Source organism: Topomyia yanbarensis, chromosome 1, assembly GCF_030247195.1.
Source record: "Topomyia yanbarensis strain Yona2022 chromosome 1, ASM3024719v1, whole genome shotgun sequence".
Classification (NCBI taxonomy): Eukaryota; Metazoa; Arthropoda; class Insecta; order Diptera; family Culicidae; genus Topomyia; species Topomyia yanbarensis.
This window is the reverse complement of record NC_080670.1, coordinates 147200358-147220201: the sequence shown is the minus strand read 5'-3', so window position 1 is coordinate 147220201 and position 19844 is coordinate 147200358. Positions and strand designations below refer to the sequence as shown.

General features: G+C 36.4%; 1 protein-coding gene across 1 annotated transcript; it reads right to left on the bottom strand.

Moving 5' to 3' along the window:
- Nucleotides 1–16249: 16249 nt before the first annotated feature.
- Nucleotides 16250–17272, bottom strand: LOC131676375 (exosome complex component CSL4). Its single transcript, XM_058955447.1, has 4 exons — nucleotides 16961–17272; nucleotides 16749–16900; nucleotides 16594–16690; nucleotides 16250–16537 (listed from the first exon to the last, which is right to left on the bottom strand). The coding sequence occupies exons 1-4, from the start codon at nucleotides 17129–17131 to the stop codon at nucleotides 16322–16324; spliced, it is 636 nt and encodes a 211-aa protein (XP_058811430.1). The 5' UTR covers nucleotides 17132–17272; the 3' UTR covers nucleotides 16250–16321.
- Between the last annotated feature and the right edge of the window lie 2572 nt (nucleotides 17273–19844).

Here is a 19844-nt window from a genome sequence, read left to right as displayed (position 1 = left end):
TACAAATCACAGAAACAGATGAAAGAGAAAACTTTTCTCTTTCATCAAATGTTAACATCCATTCTCGGCGAGTTACGGTTTGACCGGAATTTTCTCTCAAAGTGAATTTTGACAACATGCTTATTGGCCCTTCTAAAAAAACACGCGGGATATGTGATTAATACAATTTATATTTTAAGCACATTTTTGTGCATATGCATATCACTTCACCGAGAAGGGCTCTCCTCGACGCTTAGGGGACAACGCCCAAGGGTTCACAGGGCTTTGGGCACCTGTTCGCTAACTCCTTGACGGATATACGGGAGCAGATTCCTCTGCCTAGGCCGAACCGTGTGCAGTGAGGGGTTTAATCGGGTGTAAAAAAGGGTCCTGAATGGTACGTACAGTGAATGTGAGACATACAGTAGCAGGATTGGTTCAACGGAGCAATTTACTTGAATGAACAGTCTCACAATTTATACATACGTATATACTTTTCACTCACGTCTGATGCACATAAACGCCATTATACTAATGACCAATAGCGGGTACTTTCAATTACTGCCACTCCCAATTTCCATTTTCCTTCTAGGCGTAATCTATCACTACCCCTTTCAGGAGTGTATTATTACGTCGTATTACAGTTGAAAACTTTTAACCCATTTTAGCCCAATGTTTTGCTGTGATGTGTAAATGTTCCTAACATTCACATTGTACATATTTATTTATTTTAATACTCACCCAACTAACATTAACATTAAGAAACGCAACAGTAACAAAACTGCACACAAAAATCTTGAAGGCTTGTAACGACGGTTACAATATAGATGATGCCGTGGCAACTTGTCGCCAACCTCGTAGGGCAGAAAGACTCCTCAGGTTCCCTTCAACTTCGCGGTTGACCTATCCTACTTATAATAGTCGGATTAGTTTGGAAAACCATTTTACTGGGTTGCAACTGTTGCAATTCGTGGTTCATACGCCGTATCCATATTCAGTCTTCCATTTGCACCCCACCGTAGATCGTTCATAGGGGAACCGGGGGCAAGTCCGACACCTTAAGCGCAATCATTTTTTTCTAAAACTCCACCAAGCTCCTTAAATTGTATATTCTGGACATAATCCTTGTTTAGATGGTTCTTGACAAGATATAATTTTTTAAGTGTTTAATAAAGTTGAATTCAGTAAAAAATATTAGACACAAAAATCATTATAATGATAAAATTGCGATTAAAGTAACAAATGAAGGTGAAAATTATAACAGGTAAGTGTTTTGGAAAGCTTGAGGCTCCAATTTTATGGAATGATTTTTGATTGGGTGGAAACACAGATATATTCAATTCTATTGTAACAAAAAACCGTTTTAATCTACCTAGTGGTGCAATTGTGCCTTTCTCATTTATCTAAACTACGATTCCATGGCTGGTTATGTTTAATATAATGGTGGAAATGTCTATTACATATTCAGTGCGATTTACACATGCGCACAATGAATCGACAGCTACGAACTTGAATTGCTATGTGTCGACGCTGAAACTCTTGAAACCAGCGGCGGATCCACGAGGAGGGTTCGGGGGTTTGGACCCCGCCAAAAAATTTCAACTTGTTAAGAAATTTTAAATTAGTTTCCAACTCAAAATCATTTCAAACTAAATTTTTCAATGGTTTTCAAGACCCACTAGGAAAATTTATTCTGGAGGAACTAGAAAATTTTATTCGGGTAGGGAGGTACATGATGAGGGAATGATGAAATCTGTTCAGCCATCTCCGAGTAACCGATGTGCATATTTTTGGTCACCTATATATAAAAAATCAATGTATGATTGTATGTCCGCTAACTACTTGTAAACTACAAGCCCAATCTTTATGAAATTGGCATAAGTATTTCTTCCCCCGAAGAGATGTTCATGGTAAGGTTTTGGGAGGGGGGGATTCGGTTAACTTGAGATTGAGGGGGGGGGGGGTGAGCTAAACAATTATTTATATTTCGATATATAGTATTTGACATATGTATTTCTCCCACTAAGGAGGTGGCCTTGGTGGGTGGATGGACCACGGAAGGGGGGGGGGGGAGCAGTTTTCTGAAGTAATCCTTATCTATTCATTCAATGGGATTATTAGCGACGAATTACATTTTGACGTGAGTATTCCTTACACCAAGGAGATGGTCATGGGGTGGATTTTGTACATGATGTTGAGGGGGGTCCCTGAGCCGAGGAAGGGGAGAATGGGGAGGAGGGGTTTACCGAAGAACTTTTTTTAGATACCAATTTGGCATCCGTATTTCTTCCAGTAAGGAGGGGTGGGCATGATTGATAGTTTCGAAGCCTGAAGGAGATGGAGGGTTTCTGAAGCAATATCAATTGATTAAAATCTGAAGCAATATCTATTGATATAAAAATCCAAAATTTTATTGCATTTAGGTTTACCAACAAATAAATGGAACGGTAAGAATTTACCATTTAGAGATTTTTTACGCGAATGGCAATATAATACTGATGAAATGAATGGATTCGTCGAAAATTAAATTATGTTGAAAATTGCACTTGCGATCGCTTCATCTGAAGTAGAATCAGCATTGCTGGATGATGGACGATCAGATCTGCCCTAAAATAGCCACTAAATCTTGCGCTTACAGAAAAAGCTACTTACAGTAGCAATCAAAATTCGGGTATAAGCAAAGTGCTGAAGGAATGCAACATTATTATATAGGACGAATTCATGATGACACATTAAAAGAACCAATCGAATATTTGGTGGCGTGGTCGGCGATATTCATCAAATTTTGGTATTTTCGATGAAAAAATATTGCCTCAAAAGAATTTATTTTGCGGTACCGAATCTATTCAGTCAATAATGCAAGATTTGAGCAATATTTTCCTAAATTTTCACCACAAAATATTGAAAATTAGGTGAGTTACAGTGAATCTTCAGGAGACATGCGATGTACACTATAACTCAAAATCTACTGAACCAAATTGTTTGAAATTTTGCAGTTATTTTTCTCATTATGACTTTTTAACGAAAATCGCATTTTAGCTTTAGAATGCTACGAAAATTTCAAATATCAAGAAAAAAAAATAAAAGCTTTGATCAATACCTGGGGTTGTGCAGAAGAACTGTGCAAACCTTGAAAACGATAGGTTTGATATATGTTGAGTTATTATGTGAACCACAAAACAAGTTTTCAACGCTGTCACTGGCTCAATTTCCAGTATATTGCTATGATATTTGAAGAAATATTGTTCGATTGTGCAATGATTATAGGGAAAGTAAATGAATATAATAACACTTTCTGTACCACCAAAACATTTTTTTCAAATGTGCTATTTCTCCAAACTAACCTTACACACGCCCCCATTCTTTTATGTTTTCGTATCATAGTTACCATCGCAGGTCAATAGACCTTTCTCGTCAGACCTAACCCCCATTTTTTCTATTTTTAATTCAAAGATTAAGCATTTCTAAGACCATTCCCGATAAAATGAAAATTTTGAGATGTGTGCTGATTTTTTTTACGATTTTTGAAACTTTGAAAAATGCAAGAATGTTGAATATATTTTTCACCAAATCAAAAATGGTGAGATGCAAAATGTCTGTTTCGGCAGCACTGTTTAACCAAATTGCTGTTAAATTGTTGTCAACACTGATAATGAATTTTGGTGAAATGTGATCGCATGTTCATTCAAGCTTATTACGACACAGATCTTTCATTAGGGCCTAAGTCGCAATGTACTCAAAAGGAGAAAAATCAGTTTCGATATTCGGTGATGCTTTTCTAAATGTAGTTTTTATTGTAGGTATAAATTACTTTATGACCATGTTTTTCCGGAAGCATCTTTGGTTAAACCTTATGACAATATAACAAAGAATTTAATTCCTATGAGCTTTTAGTGGGTAGAAAATGAAAAAATGCTTACGCCCAATTTGCATCCCAGTCGTGATTTCGCCCTTCAGCAACCGCCATTTGCGGAAGGGCTAAACTGTGTACATATTTTCAGAAGGGCGCGGTAAATGGGCTAAACTGACTCTATCTTGCTGGGTAGGGCTGGGTAAGTGGGCGAGCTTGACAGTATACTTTTTAATAGGGCTCAGCAAATGGGCGCATAGAAACCGAATGTAAATGAAAGGGCTCGTGCATCTTTTCTTCGAATTACATAAAAATATCGAAATATTCGAATGTTTATGTGCAACAACTATCGAGTAGACATGATCATAGTAGATATTGCTTATCATTTATATAATAGAACCGCTGTTTAAAGTATAATTTTGTGAATAATAACCGTATGCCCGGTTCTGTCAAAAAATATAAGTTTAGCCTTTATATTCCATACGAGAATAAGGGCCTAAGTCGAAAACTCGAAGAAAATGCATGTTTCGCCGTTTTGTTTTCTTTAATTATAAATCGAACTAAAAACCATTTTAACTAATTTTCACCTCAATCTTGTAGTATTTTTGTCGCATAATGTCATAATAGCGAAAACGCTGTTTGTTTACATTTGTGATTTAAGCCCTAATGAAAGATCTATGTCGATTAGCTATTTGAGCGTAGTCTTAGGTTATGTTTATGTTTACATTGTAAACATAAACATAACCTAACACTGCGTACAATCCGTACAATGAGTTTTTTTTCGGTTTGACGCTTACTTTTTTCCAATAGCATCAATTATACCAACTGGGATTAAATGCCGTTCACTTTCTAATCCGGTCCCGGTCAACTCATTCGGAATCCTGAATGGATTCCAGATCAAATGTAACAACCGATTGAGTCTAAATCAGCTATCGTATGTGAACTGGAATCCATTCAGGGTTCCGGAACTGGTTTGACCGCGGAGTGCTTTCGGTTAACAATTATCAACCAACCCAGCAAGTTAAGAAAACTCCAGATCTAACGCCTAAAGTGGTGTCGGCTATCAAAATCTCGCGACCAACTCTAGCAAATTTGTTTCGAAAAAAAGCAAAGTTAAATCGCCCGTCCCAACAAAATTTGGAACTTCAGTGAAACTGTTCAGCTTCCTTCAAATTAATGCCACTCCGGTGAAACCATTCGTTATTAAAGCGAGTTCAATCCAATCTGGCATTTACAAATTTCTCCAACCGTCCCTTTACTCGCGATCAACAAATTTGTAACAAATGTATTTAATAGAAGTATTCAAAAATGTAGAAATTCTTCCTGTTGGCAGAAATGTTGTATATTGTATACGCGATTCTTATCAAAATAATAATTCTGTTGGTGTTCAATCCGTAGGACAGACCATTCGTAAGGCTAGTGTTGCGCCCATATTTGGCCAGTAAACATCCTCCCTGCCTGGGATTCGATCTTGCAATCGCTTTTGAGGACATCCCCTTACCGTGATTTTATTGAAATCGTTAAAAGCTTAAATTTAAAAAGCTCGCTCCACCCCACCCTCTTTCTGCCAACAGGAAGAATTTCTACATTTTTGAATACTTCTATTAAATACATTTGTTACAAATTTGTTGGTCGGCGTTTTAATCAACATTTACACTTGGGCCATTAGATCGTCACTGGCGGCTCCAGGGGGAGACATGCGAGGACCTGTACCCCCTCTCTCTATTCTGTCAGATGGTCGATGGATGAAACAGATACGAGTAATATTTAAAGCTTCCGTGAGATCTTAAATCATTCCTGTGGTGTTAGCCAAATTATTCAACACTGAAGGCATGTGAAAAAACGTGTTTCCAAAATCCAAAATTTAATTTTCCATATCGCGCATCAGATGCATTCGACTAAGAAGCCGCCCCCCCCCCCTTTACCATCCTAGCTGGAACCGTAAAAACAATTTGTTGAATAATTTGCTAGGAATTTTCTATTGAGTCCTCTTCCCTGTAGTCGATGCACATTTAATACTGATCATTCAGCATGCATTAATGTACCAATTTATCAAGACCAGAAAATGGAATTAATTTACCAATCCAAGTTAAGCATGATTCAGACGATACATCAGCTTCCGTCAACGTCAACGGAGTGTCATCGTTCCGTCAGGATAAGTGAAATATGTTTCTTGTGTACCCGTTCACACGTGCCATACGTCAAAGCGTTCCGTGCCGTTTATGTTGTGTGCGAATGCCTCCATTTAACTGCATGTATCTAAAATGGACGTTCCGTACCGGCGACGGAAGCCTGATGTATCGTGTAAATCGCACTTCTACTAGCCATCAGGAGAGCGAACCGTTTTTTGTCCGTCGACGAGCTTGAAATTCCACGAATCGCCAACTGGCCGATGCCTTCTTGAATGTATTTGGTAATCCTATGGATTATTTCCTCTCGGTATGGGGTAATTCCTTTCTGGAATCAATAAATTTGGATGTCTATCAAGTTTATTTTGAAACTTAATGCTACTTCGCACAACTGGTAACTCTATCCTCCGCTTCATCACACTTCGTCACGAAATCAACATACCCCACAAAATGCTACGTCAGTTGTGCTTGGCCCCTTTTGTCTTAATGTAAAATAAAGTATGACTCGCACTATACATCAGCTTCCGTCGACGAAAAATAACGTGAACTAAACGCATCGTTCCATTCAGATAAGTTGGAATTCATGCTTCTGTAAGCCAAAACATTCCATGCCGATGCACAGTGGTCGCAATGGTACCAAAACGTGCGTTTAATTAATGGTGCTCTAGGAGTTGGTTTTAGCGATTTGGTATGTTAGGAACACTTTTTCAGAATGGAAGCCCCCTTCTTTTGATGTGTGTTGAATTGTGATTAATCTACTTAAAAGTGAGATAGAAAATTTATTTCTACTAGCTTTCGAAATTGAGTCATGATGTCAATGACAAAGTTATATAAAATACTACTACGAGAAAACTTGCTAAACATGCCAACTCTCCAAAATGCAATGGTGTTGAGATACTGCGCGTTGTTCGTGGAAGGCACCTAAAAATCATTTTTTCATAATAACTTTTTTCTGAGATTTTTTCAATTCTTTAAATGTTCTGAGAAATTGTTGAAGTTGAGAAACTACAGATATTTGTCGAAGACATCAACATTTTTTATTCCAAAACTTAAGAGTTATTGAATAAAGTAGGTTAAAAATACCGCTATTTTGAACGTCAATTACTAGGAGATGTGGAAATATGTGGAAGACATTTCGATTCTATGAGAAAGACAGTGGAAAGTACTCCAAGAAAAAATACTAGTCACAACGGGCATCCACTGGCCTGTATGTAAAAATTACCTTCCAACATTGCATGTTTTGTATTTTTGTAACAAAATAAGTGTGACTTTTTCAACATAACCTTTCGTGGTGATTTTTTCTATTCGTCAAATATGCCAAAAAATCATTGGAAGTATCTATGTAGACATATGAATCCAAAACTCTCAGTTTCTGTAATCATAAAGTTACGAATTATTCATAAATTAACACGATAACAAATGTGAATGTTGTCGTGATTCGCTGGCTGGGCCACAGTCTTTGTCCCACTAACGAATTTGATTCGCTAGGTGGACCGACTGACAAATGTTAAAAACTCTCCAAAGGAGACGTTAATACTGTGAATGCATCTGTTTAAATCTCTAATTACTGTCAAGTAGATTGTTAAGGCAAATTTGATATGAGATTTTGGCGTTCAGAAGCTTTTTAGTTGAACAATGGTCCACCTAGCGGAGGTCCTACTAAAAAGTGATCTAGGTACAAAGTGACCCACCAGCGAATCATGACATTATTAAAAGATGCGCAAAAATTTGTGGCTGTGGTAAAAACCATAATGAAAAGGTGTAAGCCGTTTTGATGAAACGTTTACGTGGTCAGAATTTCCATTAATTCTTTTGTATTACAAATTGCGTTTAATCCTTCAAATTGCGTGTGCAATGCTCATTGAATGATCAAAATTTGACTGAGTTGTAATATATACGTGAAAATATTTGTCTAAAGTATTTCTGGCAAGTCTAGTCCTAAATGGCAACTTTGATTATGTAATCGTTTCGTGAAAACATCATCTAGTACTTTTAGTTATGGTTCTTAATTCTGCAAATACCGCCAAAATTTGTGCATATCTTTTAATATTCACATTAGAAATTGTGTTAATTTATGAATAAATCGCAATTTTGAGATTACAGAAACTGAGAGTTCTGAATTCATATGTCTACACTGATACTTCCAATGATTTTTTGACATATTTGACGAATAGAAAAATCACCATAAAAGGTTATGTTGAAAAAGTCACACTTATTTTGTTACAAAATACAAAACATGCAATGTTGGAAGGTAATTTTTACATACAGGCCAGTGGATGCCCGTTGTGACTAGTATTTTTTCTTGGAGTACTTTCCACTGTCTAGAATCGAAATGTCTTCCACATATTTCCACATCTCCTAGTAATTGACGTTCAAAATGGCGGTATTTTTAACCTACTTTATTCAATAACTCTTAAGTTTTGGAATAAAAAATGTTGATGTCTTCGACAAATATCTGTAGTTTCTCAACTTCAACAATTTCTCAGAACATTTAAAGAATTGAAAAAATCTCAGAAAAAAGTTATTATGAAAAAATGATTTTTAGGTGCCTTCCACGAACAACGCGCAGTATCTCAACACCATTGCATTTTGGAGAGTTGGCATGTTTAGCAAGTTTTCTCGTAGTAGTATTTTCTATAACTTTGTCATTGACATCATGACTCAATTTCGAAAGTTAGTAGAAATAAATTTTCTATCTCACTTTTAGGTGGATTAATCACAATTCAGCACACATCAAAAGAAGGGGGCTTCCATTCTGAAAAAGTGTTCCTAATATACCAAATCGCTAAAATCAACTCCTAGAGCACCATTAATTAAACGCACGTTTTGGTACCATTGCGACCACTGTGCGATGACGTGAACGGTTCTATAAAAACAAAATAAAAAGAATTTTCATTTACCGGTTGCATACTCTAGGGTGATGGACGACTGACGGATCGTGTAAATCGCACTCATGACTGAATAACAAAATGGGCAAAAAATGTAACGCTTGTAAGAGCAAATCAAAAATGTCAAACGTGAGACTAATATTTTATTCAATGCGTTATACATATGGAACTTTATAAAACAAGGATGCAATAACAAAACAAATATAAAATATTCTTGATAGTATAAGTATTGTATATTTTATTGCTTTTTAGACAACTATCGATGTGGCATATTAACATAACCCATAAATCTTTTCGTGCATTTCTTATGTTGTCTTTCCTTGAAAACGAGTTAGGTTCTAACCCTAACTGCTGCCAAAATGTATGAACTAACAGCGTTTGAAGTTAGAACCAGACCCAGTTTCGGGGTCATACAAAAACGGCATTAATTATAGTTTTACTTAATAGAATAGTTACTGATACATCGGCAGTATCAGTTCTACTTAAATCTATTTCTGCTGCTGCAGCACTGAAGCAGGAGGCACCCTCTAGATATGGCACGGTTCTGGCATACAGGTCCAGAAGGCATTTATTGGTGCTTAGTATCACAAATGTAATATGCACTGTAATTTCAGTTGACGCACCACGGAACGTTGTGAATAGTCTTCTGTTGATTGTACATTGCAGTTATTTTGGCTAATCACACCCGATCGAGATGTATGCTGGTGCCTGCGGTACCTGCTGGAGCGATTTAACAATACTTTCCGTCATTCGAAAAACACTGGTGAGCCGGTGTATATTCCTGAAATTGCTTGGCCGAACCAGTGGCTGAAACGAGTATTAAGAAAAAACGTAACACCAATAGCTATCAAGTTCCAATGTTTTCTTATTACTGTTCTGTCGAAGCAACGAAAGAACGATTTAGTAAACGCATTTTGAAATGAAAACGGTTACTCAAATTATCAGATTCAGTTGGGACCTACCTTAAATTCCAATTCATTGACCTGACTGACATATATTAATATTAGGTTTGTTCCAGTACACGGAAGTCACTCCGGAGTAAACAGGAGCAAAAAATCTTTGCTCCTTTTTACTCCGGTTTGCTACCAGAAGAAAAAAGAGAAGAAGAGAGTACAGGAACGATTTTCTCCGGAGTACTTCCAGTTTCTCCTGGTACTGGAACACTATTATCATTAGGCTCTTCCGTGCCTACGTGCAGCAGAAAAAAAATAATGTGGATTAATATTTTAGTTTCTTTTCATTTTAGCAGAGAGTTCTTTGTTGTGTCACTTGCGGACGGCTACACAGAAAACTTGCATTACCTTGCAGTAGGTAATTTTAAATCTGTGCATCCTACTTCCTCCAACGAAAAACGAAAGAGAGGGAGTCCAAAATTACCCAAAAATAATGAGATATTCCCTATTCCCCAAAGCCGACTAAACTTCATCCCATTAATTTTGAGTAAAAAAATCATTCCCTCTCGCTTGTTTTCCGGCAGTGAAATAAGGACAGCAAATTAAAATTACCTACTGGTAGGTAATGGATTTTAAGTGTGTAAGAGAGAGCATATCAAAACAATATTTTTGACAGACTCAAACATGGCTGCCAGGTAATATTTTTATATCCGTGCGCAGCACATGCGAGGGTCTGCCCCAAAGGGAAGAAGAGCGTGTCCGAATAAGAATAAGAAGAGTGGCAGATTTGACAAGCGCAAAACAGATTCAAGATGATCTGCATAAGGTGCATGCAAGTGTGTACAATAATATTATTGGTGGCAAACGCCTTGAGAACCTCAAAAAGGCTGAAAGCACTAGTTTCTATATTCAAAACATTGTTTTAATTAATTTCGATTTTAACATTTTTTTTCTGGAAGTAAAGCAGTATTTACGCAATATAAATGTTGCCGATTGTAAAACCAAAACTCTCGCTTTACGTATGCCTATACCTTATCTGATATCATCTTGGGTTTTCACGTCATTTGCAGTTTGACAAGACCAAAATTTGACAAGACCATAATTTGGTGTTGGAACGGTCTATCCCTGAGAATCATCATAGGAAGGGCAAGCATATGTAAAAATCTGGCGGGTTTTGTCTCAAATTAAGAAGTCGCCAAGACCTTTTTTATAGTTTCTTGTTACACGAGGTACTAAAAATTGAGAAATCTGTGCTAGTCTGTTCATTATAACAGAAAACTGTGGAAATCTGGGCCGTTTCAAAAATCTTTGCAGAACATTGAACATCTGTAAAACACAGATTAATCTGGGCACCTGGCATTCCTGCACTCAAATGAATTCATTTACAGCATAGCAACCCAGTAAACGAAATGGCGATTAGGCAAGTTTAAAAGAACGCTGGCAAGCGGCGGGCTATTGAAACTTTGTTCTGGGCTACTTGCCGTAACCGACAGGAATTTTTTTTTATTCCCCACGAAAAAATCATCCAAATGGTGTAATAGTATGGGGAAACAAGGTCAGATAAGGTATGAGAATGCTGGGTGAAATGGGCACTTCGAAGATTTTTTGATTTTTTCAATAGTTGGAGGTATCAAATTCTTACGAGAATACGCAGAATCGATTTAAGGATGAAAAATGAAGCATTTCAGCTTATAAATTTTTTTGACGAGAAAGGTCTATTCGTCAAGAAAATGTTGGATTTATGAATTGGGAAAATGTTAATCGATGCAACAGCCACATTTCCACATGATTTTATGAAATAATACAATCCGTTGAAGAATTGATCGATTGCGTATATTGACTTAACCCTTAAAGGCGCAAATCGATTTTTTTAAATTTTGTAGAAATTGTCGCAAAGTTTCAATGCGTTACTGCGATTTTCGCAATGTTGATTTAAAACATTACGCATTTAAGGGTTTAAAATTCATACTCTACTGCATCCAAAATAAAATTGATAGAAATTCGCTTACCCATAAAAATCAATGAATTATCCTGTTGAATTCTTTAATTCAGTCGATTCACCAGGCTTTCCACCGCAAGTGATGCAATCGAAACTTTGTGTGCCTATTGTTTTAGTTACTGCGCAACATTGACTGTGTCTTGGTTGAAAAATATCATTTAAGCGATCATTAAAGCTAGAAAGTATAAAGGAGCAGATTTATTGCTACCACGAATTCGAAAGATAGCAACGGATTTCAAACGATTATGTGTAGAAAAAACCGACCAATTTATTTGATTATGCTCCAGATGGTCAAACCAAGAACATTGTCTATCTGCGAGAATTTCAAAAAAATTTATTCTTTGTAATAAAAATATTTGTTATTTTTCATATATTTAAACTATTTCGTTTAGTTAGTTCCGATTTGTGTAGCGAAGCGCACCGTGTTATAGCTAGTTAGGGAATAAAAGTTGGGAAAATTTATCAAGTTATTCGTAAAATCAATCATAATCTGAACGAGTACCTCGACCTCAAATGGAATTTATTTTACTGGTTTCTCAGTTTTTAGAAGGATTAGACATCCATGATCGAACTAAAATATTTTAAAAACGTGTGTAAACATTTGAATTAATATACGAAAAACACTAGCGCCGCCACACCAACCTATCCCAACTATCCATCAAATCGATTCCAGAACCGGTACGAAATCCTGGATGGATTCAGCATGGAATCTAGCTCAAAGAAAACAACCGTTTCCGACTCTATCGGTTGACGCATTTGAGCTGGAATTCATTCTGGAAGTCCGAATCGGTTCCGGACTAGTTTGACTGGGTAGAGGAATAACCGCTGTCAATTCTGTCGCACTCAGCTAGAAACAAACATGACGACAGCAGCGCACCTGGTTTAGATATCCAAACTACCTTCGAAACCGTTAGAGATTTTACACAAGTTGAATGCTGAAGATGGACGTCTGTTCTCTGGGCCATCACATAGGGTGTTTAGTGAGAGTAGTTAATACAGCGTTACAGTGATTTTGAGCTTTTCGAGAGAACTACTATAGGCTGTAAGTTAGAGTGACAAGAAAAAATTACCCCTATCGGGCCGCCCCTGGGTCGATTCCTAGTTCCACCAGGAGTACTTGCAAATCGGACAAGTCTAGCTACCGGACCAACGTGCCTGAAGTTTGTATGGGATTTTTCGTCAATTTATATGGAGAAAACGCATTAGCTTGCATTTTCGCCGCACTGTGTGCATCGTATTATCACTGTAAGTGAATATAACAAAGATAATTAATGGTGCACAATTTGTCGAAGACTGGCTTTGTGAAAATAAGTTATTAAATTTACAACGAAGTGATGTCTGAGTCAGTTTTGCATGGGGCCCAGCAGTACATGTTTTTGTAACAGTACTCTATTCGCATGATGTACACATTTTTTAAAATAATGGTTAGGCTTAGCTCAATAGTTCAGAAGAATTATAGTAAATAATACGAGTTATGTAATCGACTCAGGGATGGGCCGATTGAGTTTTAAAAAATTCATTATTTCTCTGGGCAGTCTACTGCAGGTACTATCAAATGCAAGACAAAATGTAGTTTGTTGCATACCTCCAAAATTTGTAATTTATTGTAAAAAATAATCAATTTTTGGTACTTTCGGCACTAAACAATTTGCTACGCTGTAATCATTACAACATTCAATTCCGCGTCCAACAACATTTTGTTCAAAATTGATCGTTTATTGATTAAATATCGCTCCAGACCACGTACATTGATACGTTTTGCGAAGGGATGTATTTCGATGACGCTAAACCACATATTTTTGACAAAATATATAACTATAATATATTAAAATGAGGTAAAAATATTCGAAGAATTTGAAAATGATAAAATTTTGAATGAAAAATTGGTCGGAAGAAAAATATCTTTTGAAATACGAAGATTCTGAAAAAATGTAATATTTCCCGAATTTCAAGATGCCACAAAAAGTTATTACCACTAGCTTACTCCAGGATTCATTCTACAAACCTATCCACAATAAGGTTCGTGCAATGAACTAGGACATTTTTAAAATAGTCATTTTTCATTTTTTATCGATTACTGTCAAATGCAGCCAGTTCATTCAAAATATGTGAGTAAGAGAGAGAGGCTATGCGAGGCATGAAAATGAACAGAAAGAGGAAAATGAAACATCTATCCGCAGGTCCCGTTCCAGGGCTAAGAGAAGAGCAGACAATCGCTTAGCCAATTTGATCCGGTCTTAACCTCAATATTGAACCAGCTTCTGATTGGTCATTTTTGCCAGTCAAGAGCGTTCATAATATTTTCAAACGGGATGAAAAACAGTGCTGCTGAATCTATTCTGGCTACTTATGATCATTTCATGCAAATTGAATAAATACCCTGATTGACGATATAACTACGTGTTTTTTTAAGAGGCACGAATAAACATAAAATTCAATTTTTAAATGCAGCTAGTATTGTGAATTCTTGACAAAGGGTCGATATTTGAGGTAATTGTAAGGTAATTTTCAGCAATTATGAAAAACATGCAGATGGAATCTGGCAACGAAGGATGCTTGTTGTCTTTGGAATTACGACAGGGCTTGGTAGATAAAATTAAGGGCCATCCGTAAATGACGTAGCATTATATGAGGCAGGGGGGAATTATCATCGTTTTTTTTTAAATTTAAATTTTGCGGTGACAAGGGGGGTAGAGTTACAGTCAAGCTACGTAATTACCAGGGTGGGTATTTAGAAGTTTGTGACGAAATGGTACGATGGGGGAGGGGGGGGGGGTGTTAAAAATCGCTCAAAAATGCTACGTCATTTATGGATGGTTCCTAAGAAGAGCAAGAAGCCTGTTGTCGTCTCTTCGCTTAGTTCCAGGGTATTTCAACCCCTCCCAAAACCCTTTCAGAAAAACTATACAGAATTAGATTTCGACCTATTTTTTTCGGATGAATTTTCAATACCCGTTTTAGCTCCACTTTCCCTCAAAGTAGTAATCTAAAATTTGACCGAAGCTCATTTCACATATGGTCGGTGATAATTATGTCACTGGATAAGAAATTTCGTCAGCTACATTCGACTTTTGCCAGATTTGGAATATGTAACAATAATCAAGAATTATTGCAAAAATTAAATTAAATCAATTATAATTAATTAAATCAATTATAATATAAAGGATGCTACGATTCAAACTTTAAACTCTTTTTTCTCGAAATCAATATTTTGTCTCTTAGTTCGGTCTGACTTAACATCGACCATATGAACAAACGCTGAAATATTCATTAAAATCGGAGCACATCAAATCGGAGCACATTTTGAACAATTTAAAAAAAGGCTTTTAGTTGAACAACCTAAATGTATTCTACATCAAACGCCAAATATACGATTATTTGTATTTAGGTTCATCGGGTTTTCTGGTTCAGAACAACCATGATTCAGTTTGTCCAACAGAAACATCTTCATTGAAATGAACTTGACAAAATATTCTGTTAGAACAGTTTTAGTTTGCGAATGTTCTTGCCATTTTTGGAACATCCCTGTACTGTGCCTCTCGGACAAATAATAGATGTGGTAATCTGTAGGGGGAATATGGACACGGTGGGTAGGACGGGAACCTTGCGTTTCTCACAAACTGCAAAATTAAATAAAAATGTAATGAAACGGTAACGTTTATAAAATATTTCCAATGCTTCTGAACGATACGATTAAAAACTGAAAATCGTTGATCTCGGGAAATATTTCTAAGTGGGCATGAGGTACTGGGTATTCAACACTTGATTGGCGAAAAAACAGAAACTTTACATAATCATTCTGAATATAGACACATTTTTTAAAATTTGTATCATGTTGTACTCACAACAGACACAGTAGTGTAGGGAAAGATGGACATATTTCTTACGCCAATACAAAGCAGAATGCCGTCAATTGCATACCCTTGGGTTTTTTTTGTTATCGCTACATTGTGATGTACTGATATAAAACCGAATTTATTGGTCGAGATGCGTCTCACTCTGCCCTTATTCTATGTCCATCTTTATCAACGCTGCATGTTCATCTTACCCACCCCAGGTGTCCATCTTTCCCATACCACTTTTGAAATGTGGGCCTCATTTTAAACATATTTCTGTTTGAAATTGTATTAGTATAAGTTCTTATATTGATGCAACATAATCTCAAATCACAGTTTACGTGCAATTTGCGAGCAATGCATGGATAAGTCGAATTTGCTATTTAACCTTAAGGTGTCCATCTTAGGCACCGTTCCCCTATTGTTTTCAAATACTACTTCAATCATTACTCCTTAAATATCATCAATCGTTTTTCAGTTGACAGTGCTTGACAGCATAAATAAAAATGTGGTATCAGTATTGTAGGTACTTTTCATACATTTGAACACCAATGGTTTTTTTGTATTTCGGTGGACAAACTCTCGAAATGTATAGTCATGTTTTGAAGCGTTAGATATTCATGAATCTACTAGTTTGGACAGTTTAAAGATGAAGTTGAAGAAAATTCAAGGATATATTTTTAATACATACATATTATTTTTCGTTTACTTTCTAACCAGTAAATAATTTCATTCTTCAAACATGCTCTACAGTTTCCCGTCATATCCAGGAGGAGCAGTTTCTGGTACAATTTTTGCCACCTTTCGAGGTTCTTTCACTAATGTTACAGGACACTGCATTTCTGTCCATCCCACCGGAACCATCGGCGTTGGTTCGGAACTTCTAGTAGACATCGCCACTGCCACGCCGAGCTCATTTTCAGCTGTCGTCAAATGGTAAGTGTTGAGTTCGACCAGAGGGAGCTGTAAAAAGTATCCCATTATTCGTTACATTGTTTCAGGAAACTTGTACCTCTTACCACTCTCGCCAGGATTACATCGCCAGGCCGAAAACATTTGTACATTTCAACTCGATCCTTTTCGGTCGCCCGTACGTCTTCCTTTCTTAAAATTCCTCTGTAAAATATGAATAATCAAACATTTGCCCAGGTTAATTCAGTATAAGACACTCCACCTGTATGTCCTATTGAGGCAGGTCTTTCCTATACAGATTATTACACATTTGGCAACACGTTGATTGATAACCGTAATTTTTGCCGTTACAACATCCCCAACAACCGGAACAACGGTTTTACTGCCAAAAGATGCCACTGAGATGTAATTATTCTACGAAAGAACACAAGGGATTAACTTTATATGTTATTGATTAGCTATCTAGTTGCTTACCTTGTGCCGCTTGCGAATTCTAACAACGCCGGACAAACTCGCGTGTAAGTAACCGAGTTTCTCATATGTTCCTTCTCCACCAACAGTATACTCTGTTACTGCACACAGTCGTTGGCCCGGGAAACATATCAATTTCTCACCTTCGTTTGAAGCTTTCATTATTTTGACCATATTAAAACAAAGGATGAAGGAGATCGCTGCCTATATGAAACAATAACACTATCAGAAACTACTTCTAGATTAGGATTCAAACATTGCGATTTCCATTGGTTTGGCGATTCAGCGTCGATAACAAATGTGTCAAAATTGTACCACAGACGCTGATTTGACTGAAGATTTTTCAACTTTAGTCAAGCATTTGAAAAGGGTCTAACTGAAAAATGTAAACAACTCGAATTTTTAGTTCGTTGCATTGGAAACGAACCATTCAATTGTTTTGAGGCGATGAATCTAATGGCGATTTCGCTTGAACCTGAAACTGAGTCATGTTTTAACCCCAACCGCTGTCAGTTCATATATTTTGACAGCAGTTGGGATTAGGAACTGACTCAGTTTCGCATCAAACAAAAACCATATAATTCAGCTTTTTGTTGGTGGCTGCGTCCCCAAATGCGCACCCCGTTTTGACAAGTCGTCCGTCCAATGTCAATTTTGACAAATCATCAGTCTCGTCAAATTTGACAAACCGTCCTTCAGATTCAATTTTTTGATCGTGGTAGTCGTTCACTTCTGCTCTCAACTAAAAATATTGTTTTTCAGTTGAAAAACTAAACTGATTTCGGTACGGATCCGCACAGTCAACTGTAATCCCATTCAACAGCGGCACTCAACTCGAAATGTGAATACAGAACATTTGCTATTCAAAACTATTCGCTATTCGCAATCGGCAAACAAAAATCGGTCGACGGCAATTAATCAGTCTTCTAATGTAATTGGGTCATTAAATGAGAAAAAAAAACTCTTTTTTTATTACATCGATAAAGCTGATTTTCGTGATTGCAACAATGTATTTTTCCATCTGAGGAAACGTGAAAATAAAATTTAAATTTAAAATAAAGAAATATGTTGACAGTCTGGATTTAACCAACGACACTATCAGAAGGATTTGACATTTCGAATTTCACGACAAATGATGCCCTGTCAGAAAAAATGAACACATGTTTTCCCGGTTTTCCCGCAGGGTTATTTCTATTTGACATAAACACCATACAATGAATAGTTTTTTTTTTCATTTTGGGTGTTGTCTTCATAGGCCAGATGTAAACAACCGCAGTTTTCCTATGTATGGTTGCCATGTTTATATAAGATTTATTTTAAAAAACAAAAAAATCATTTTTACATATTGCTTGTGGCACTAAAAACTGGATTCTAACCGCACTGCGCACTTACCATTCTTCCATTAAATTCTTCTCATAGACCGGTTAGTTCGACTGGTCTGTCTATGAAAGTACCATCTCTATCACTTGAAATACATGTTTTTGACAGCTCGCAGTTTTGAGATCACTCGCACTTTAAAAGTGCGGAGTCCAGGTTGGTGGGAAGTGCGCAATATTATAACGATTTTTTTTGAAATGATGTTTTATTATGTATATTGGACCTAAAATGTATCGAATGGAATGGGAAACTGTATATAGCTTAATGACCCAATTGGGCGATTATCATACGGAGGAAAACCAATCAGCGATACTCAATCTAGTCGAAACTAATAAGACAGGTGGATTGCAACTGATTCATTCGGTAAACGCAGCTGCAGCTGTAGATAACAATTGTCAATTCTTGGTGCTAAATTTTGCTACAAATTTGTATCCAAAATCAGGTGTGAACAAACATTGTTTAGGTCTAGGTTTAGGTACACTAAAAAAAAGTAAACGTTATGCCTATTGATTTTACACATAGATTTTTGCAATTAGCGGAGGCAGATAGACACTATTTGCTGGCACATAAACCTAATGTGTGCATTTACAAGACATATTAATCTTACATTCACATTTCATAACTATAAGGCACATAAAACCCGATTCTATAACAATACGCACATATAACTTATGTGTGCGCGTACATAGTTTCTACAGTTGACACATAGAAGGTATGTGTGCGCGTGATAACATTAACATTTCTTCTTCATATGGATTTTAAGTGGTTTATAGCAAATAGAATTTCTGTTTGAATTTTTTTCAGTGTACTGTATCGTTAGAAGATACTTTTCCGGGTAGTTTAAAAGCATGTTTCATGTGCTATTATTAGTCATTTAAAGTGATGAATTTAGGTAAGAGTAAGAGCATAATTCTCTCGACACTTTCAAACAGCTGAGAATATGCTTATAAATAAATTCGCGAAGCAAGTAAAATCATCGAAAAAGGCGTTTGAAAATAAACTAACAAATTTTAAATTTGACGTTTAACGTTTATTAAGAAAATTATTTTCTTAATAAATTATTATAAATAAGCAGGATACATGATAGCCGTGAAACTCAAGGCTGATGAGACCGTTTGTCAAAATCAACACTGCTGACGAGTTGTGAAAGTTGACACTGTACAGACAACTTGTCAAAATAGAGTGCGCATTTGAAAACGCAGCCACCAGCAAAAAGCTGAATTGGCGCATTTGCTAATAAATGATGAAAACGTCGAAAAATATGTATTATCCAAGTTTAATGTGTGCTAATTATTTACTTTAACTGAATTTGTCAATAACACTGACTAAAAACTGTGCTTCTAAAATTTCAGGTTTTCGTATGTTTTATTTACAGTAAGGTTTTTACAAAAAATTGCACCAGCTTTTATTAAAGTTTCATTCATCCCATAATAAATACATTACGACGAATCGTGCGCCGAATAGTACTACGAATCTTGCTGCGACGAAAAATAATCATCGCGACTTTTTT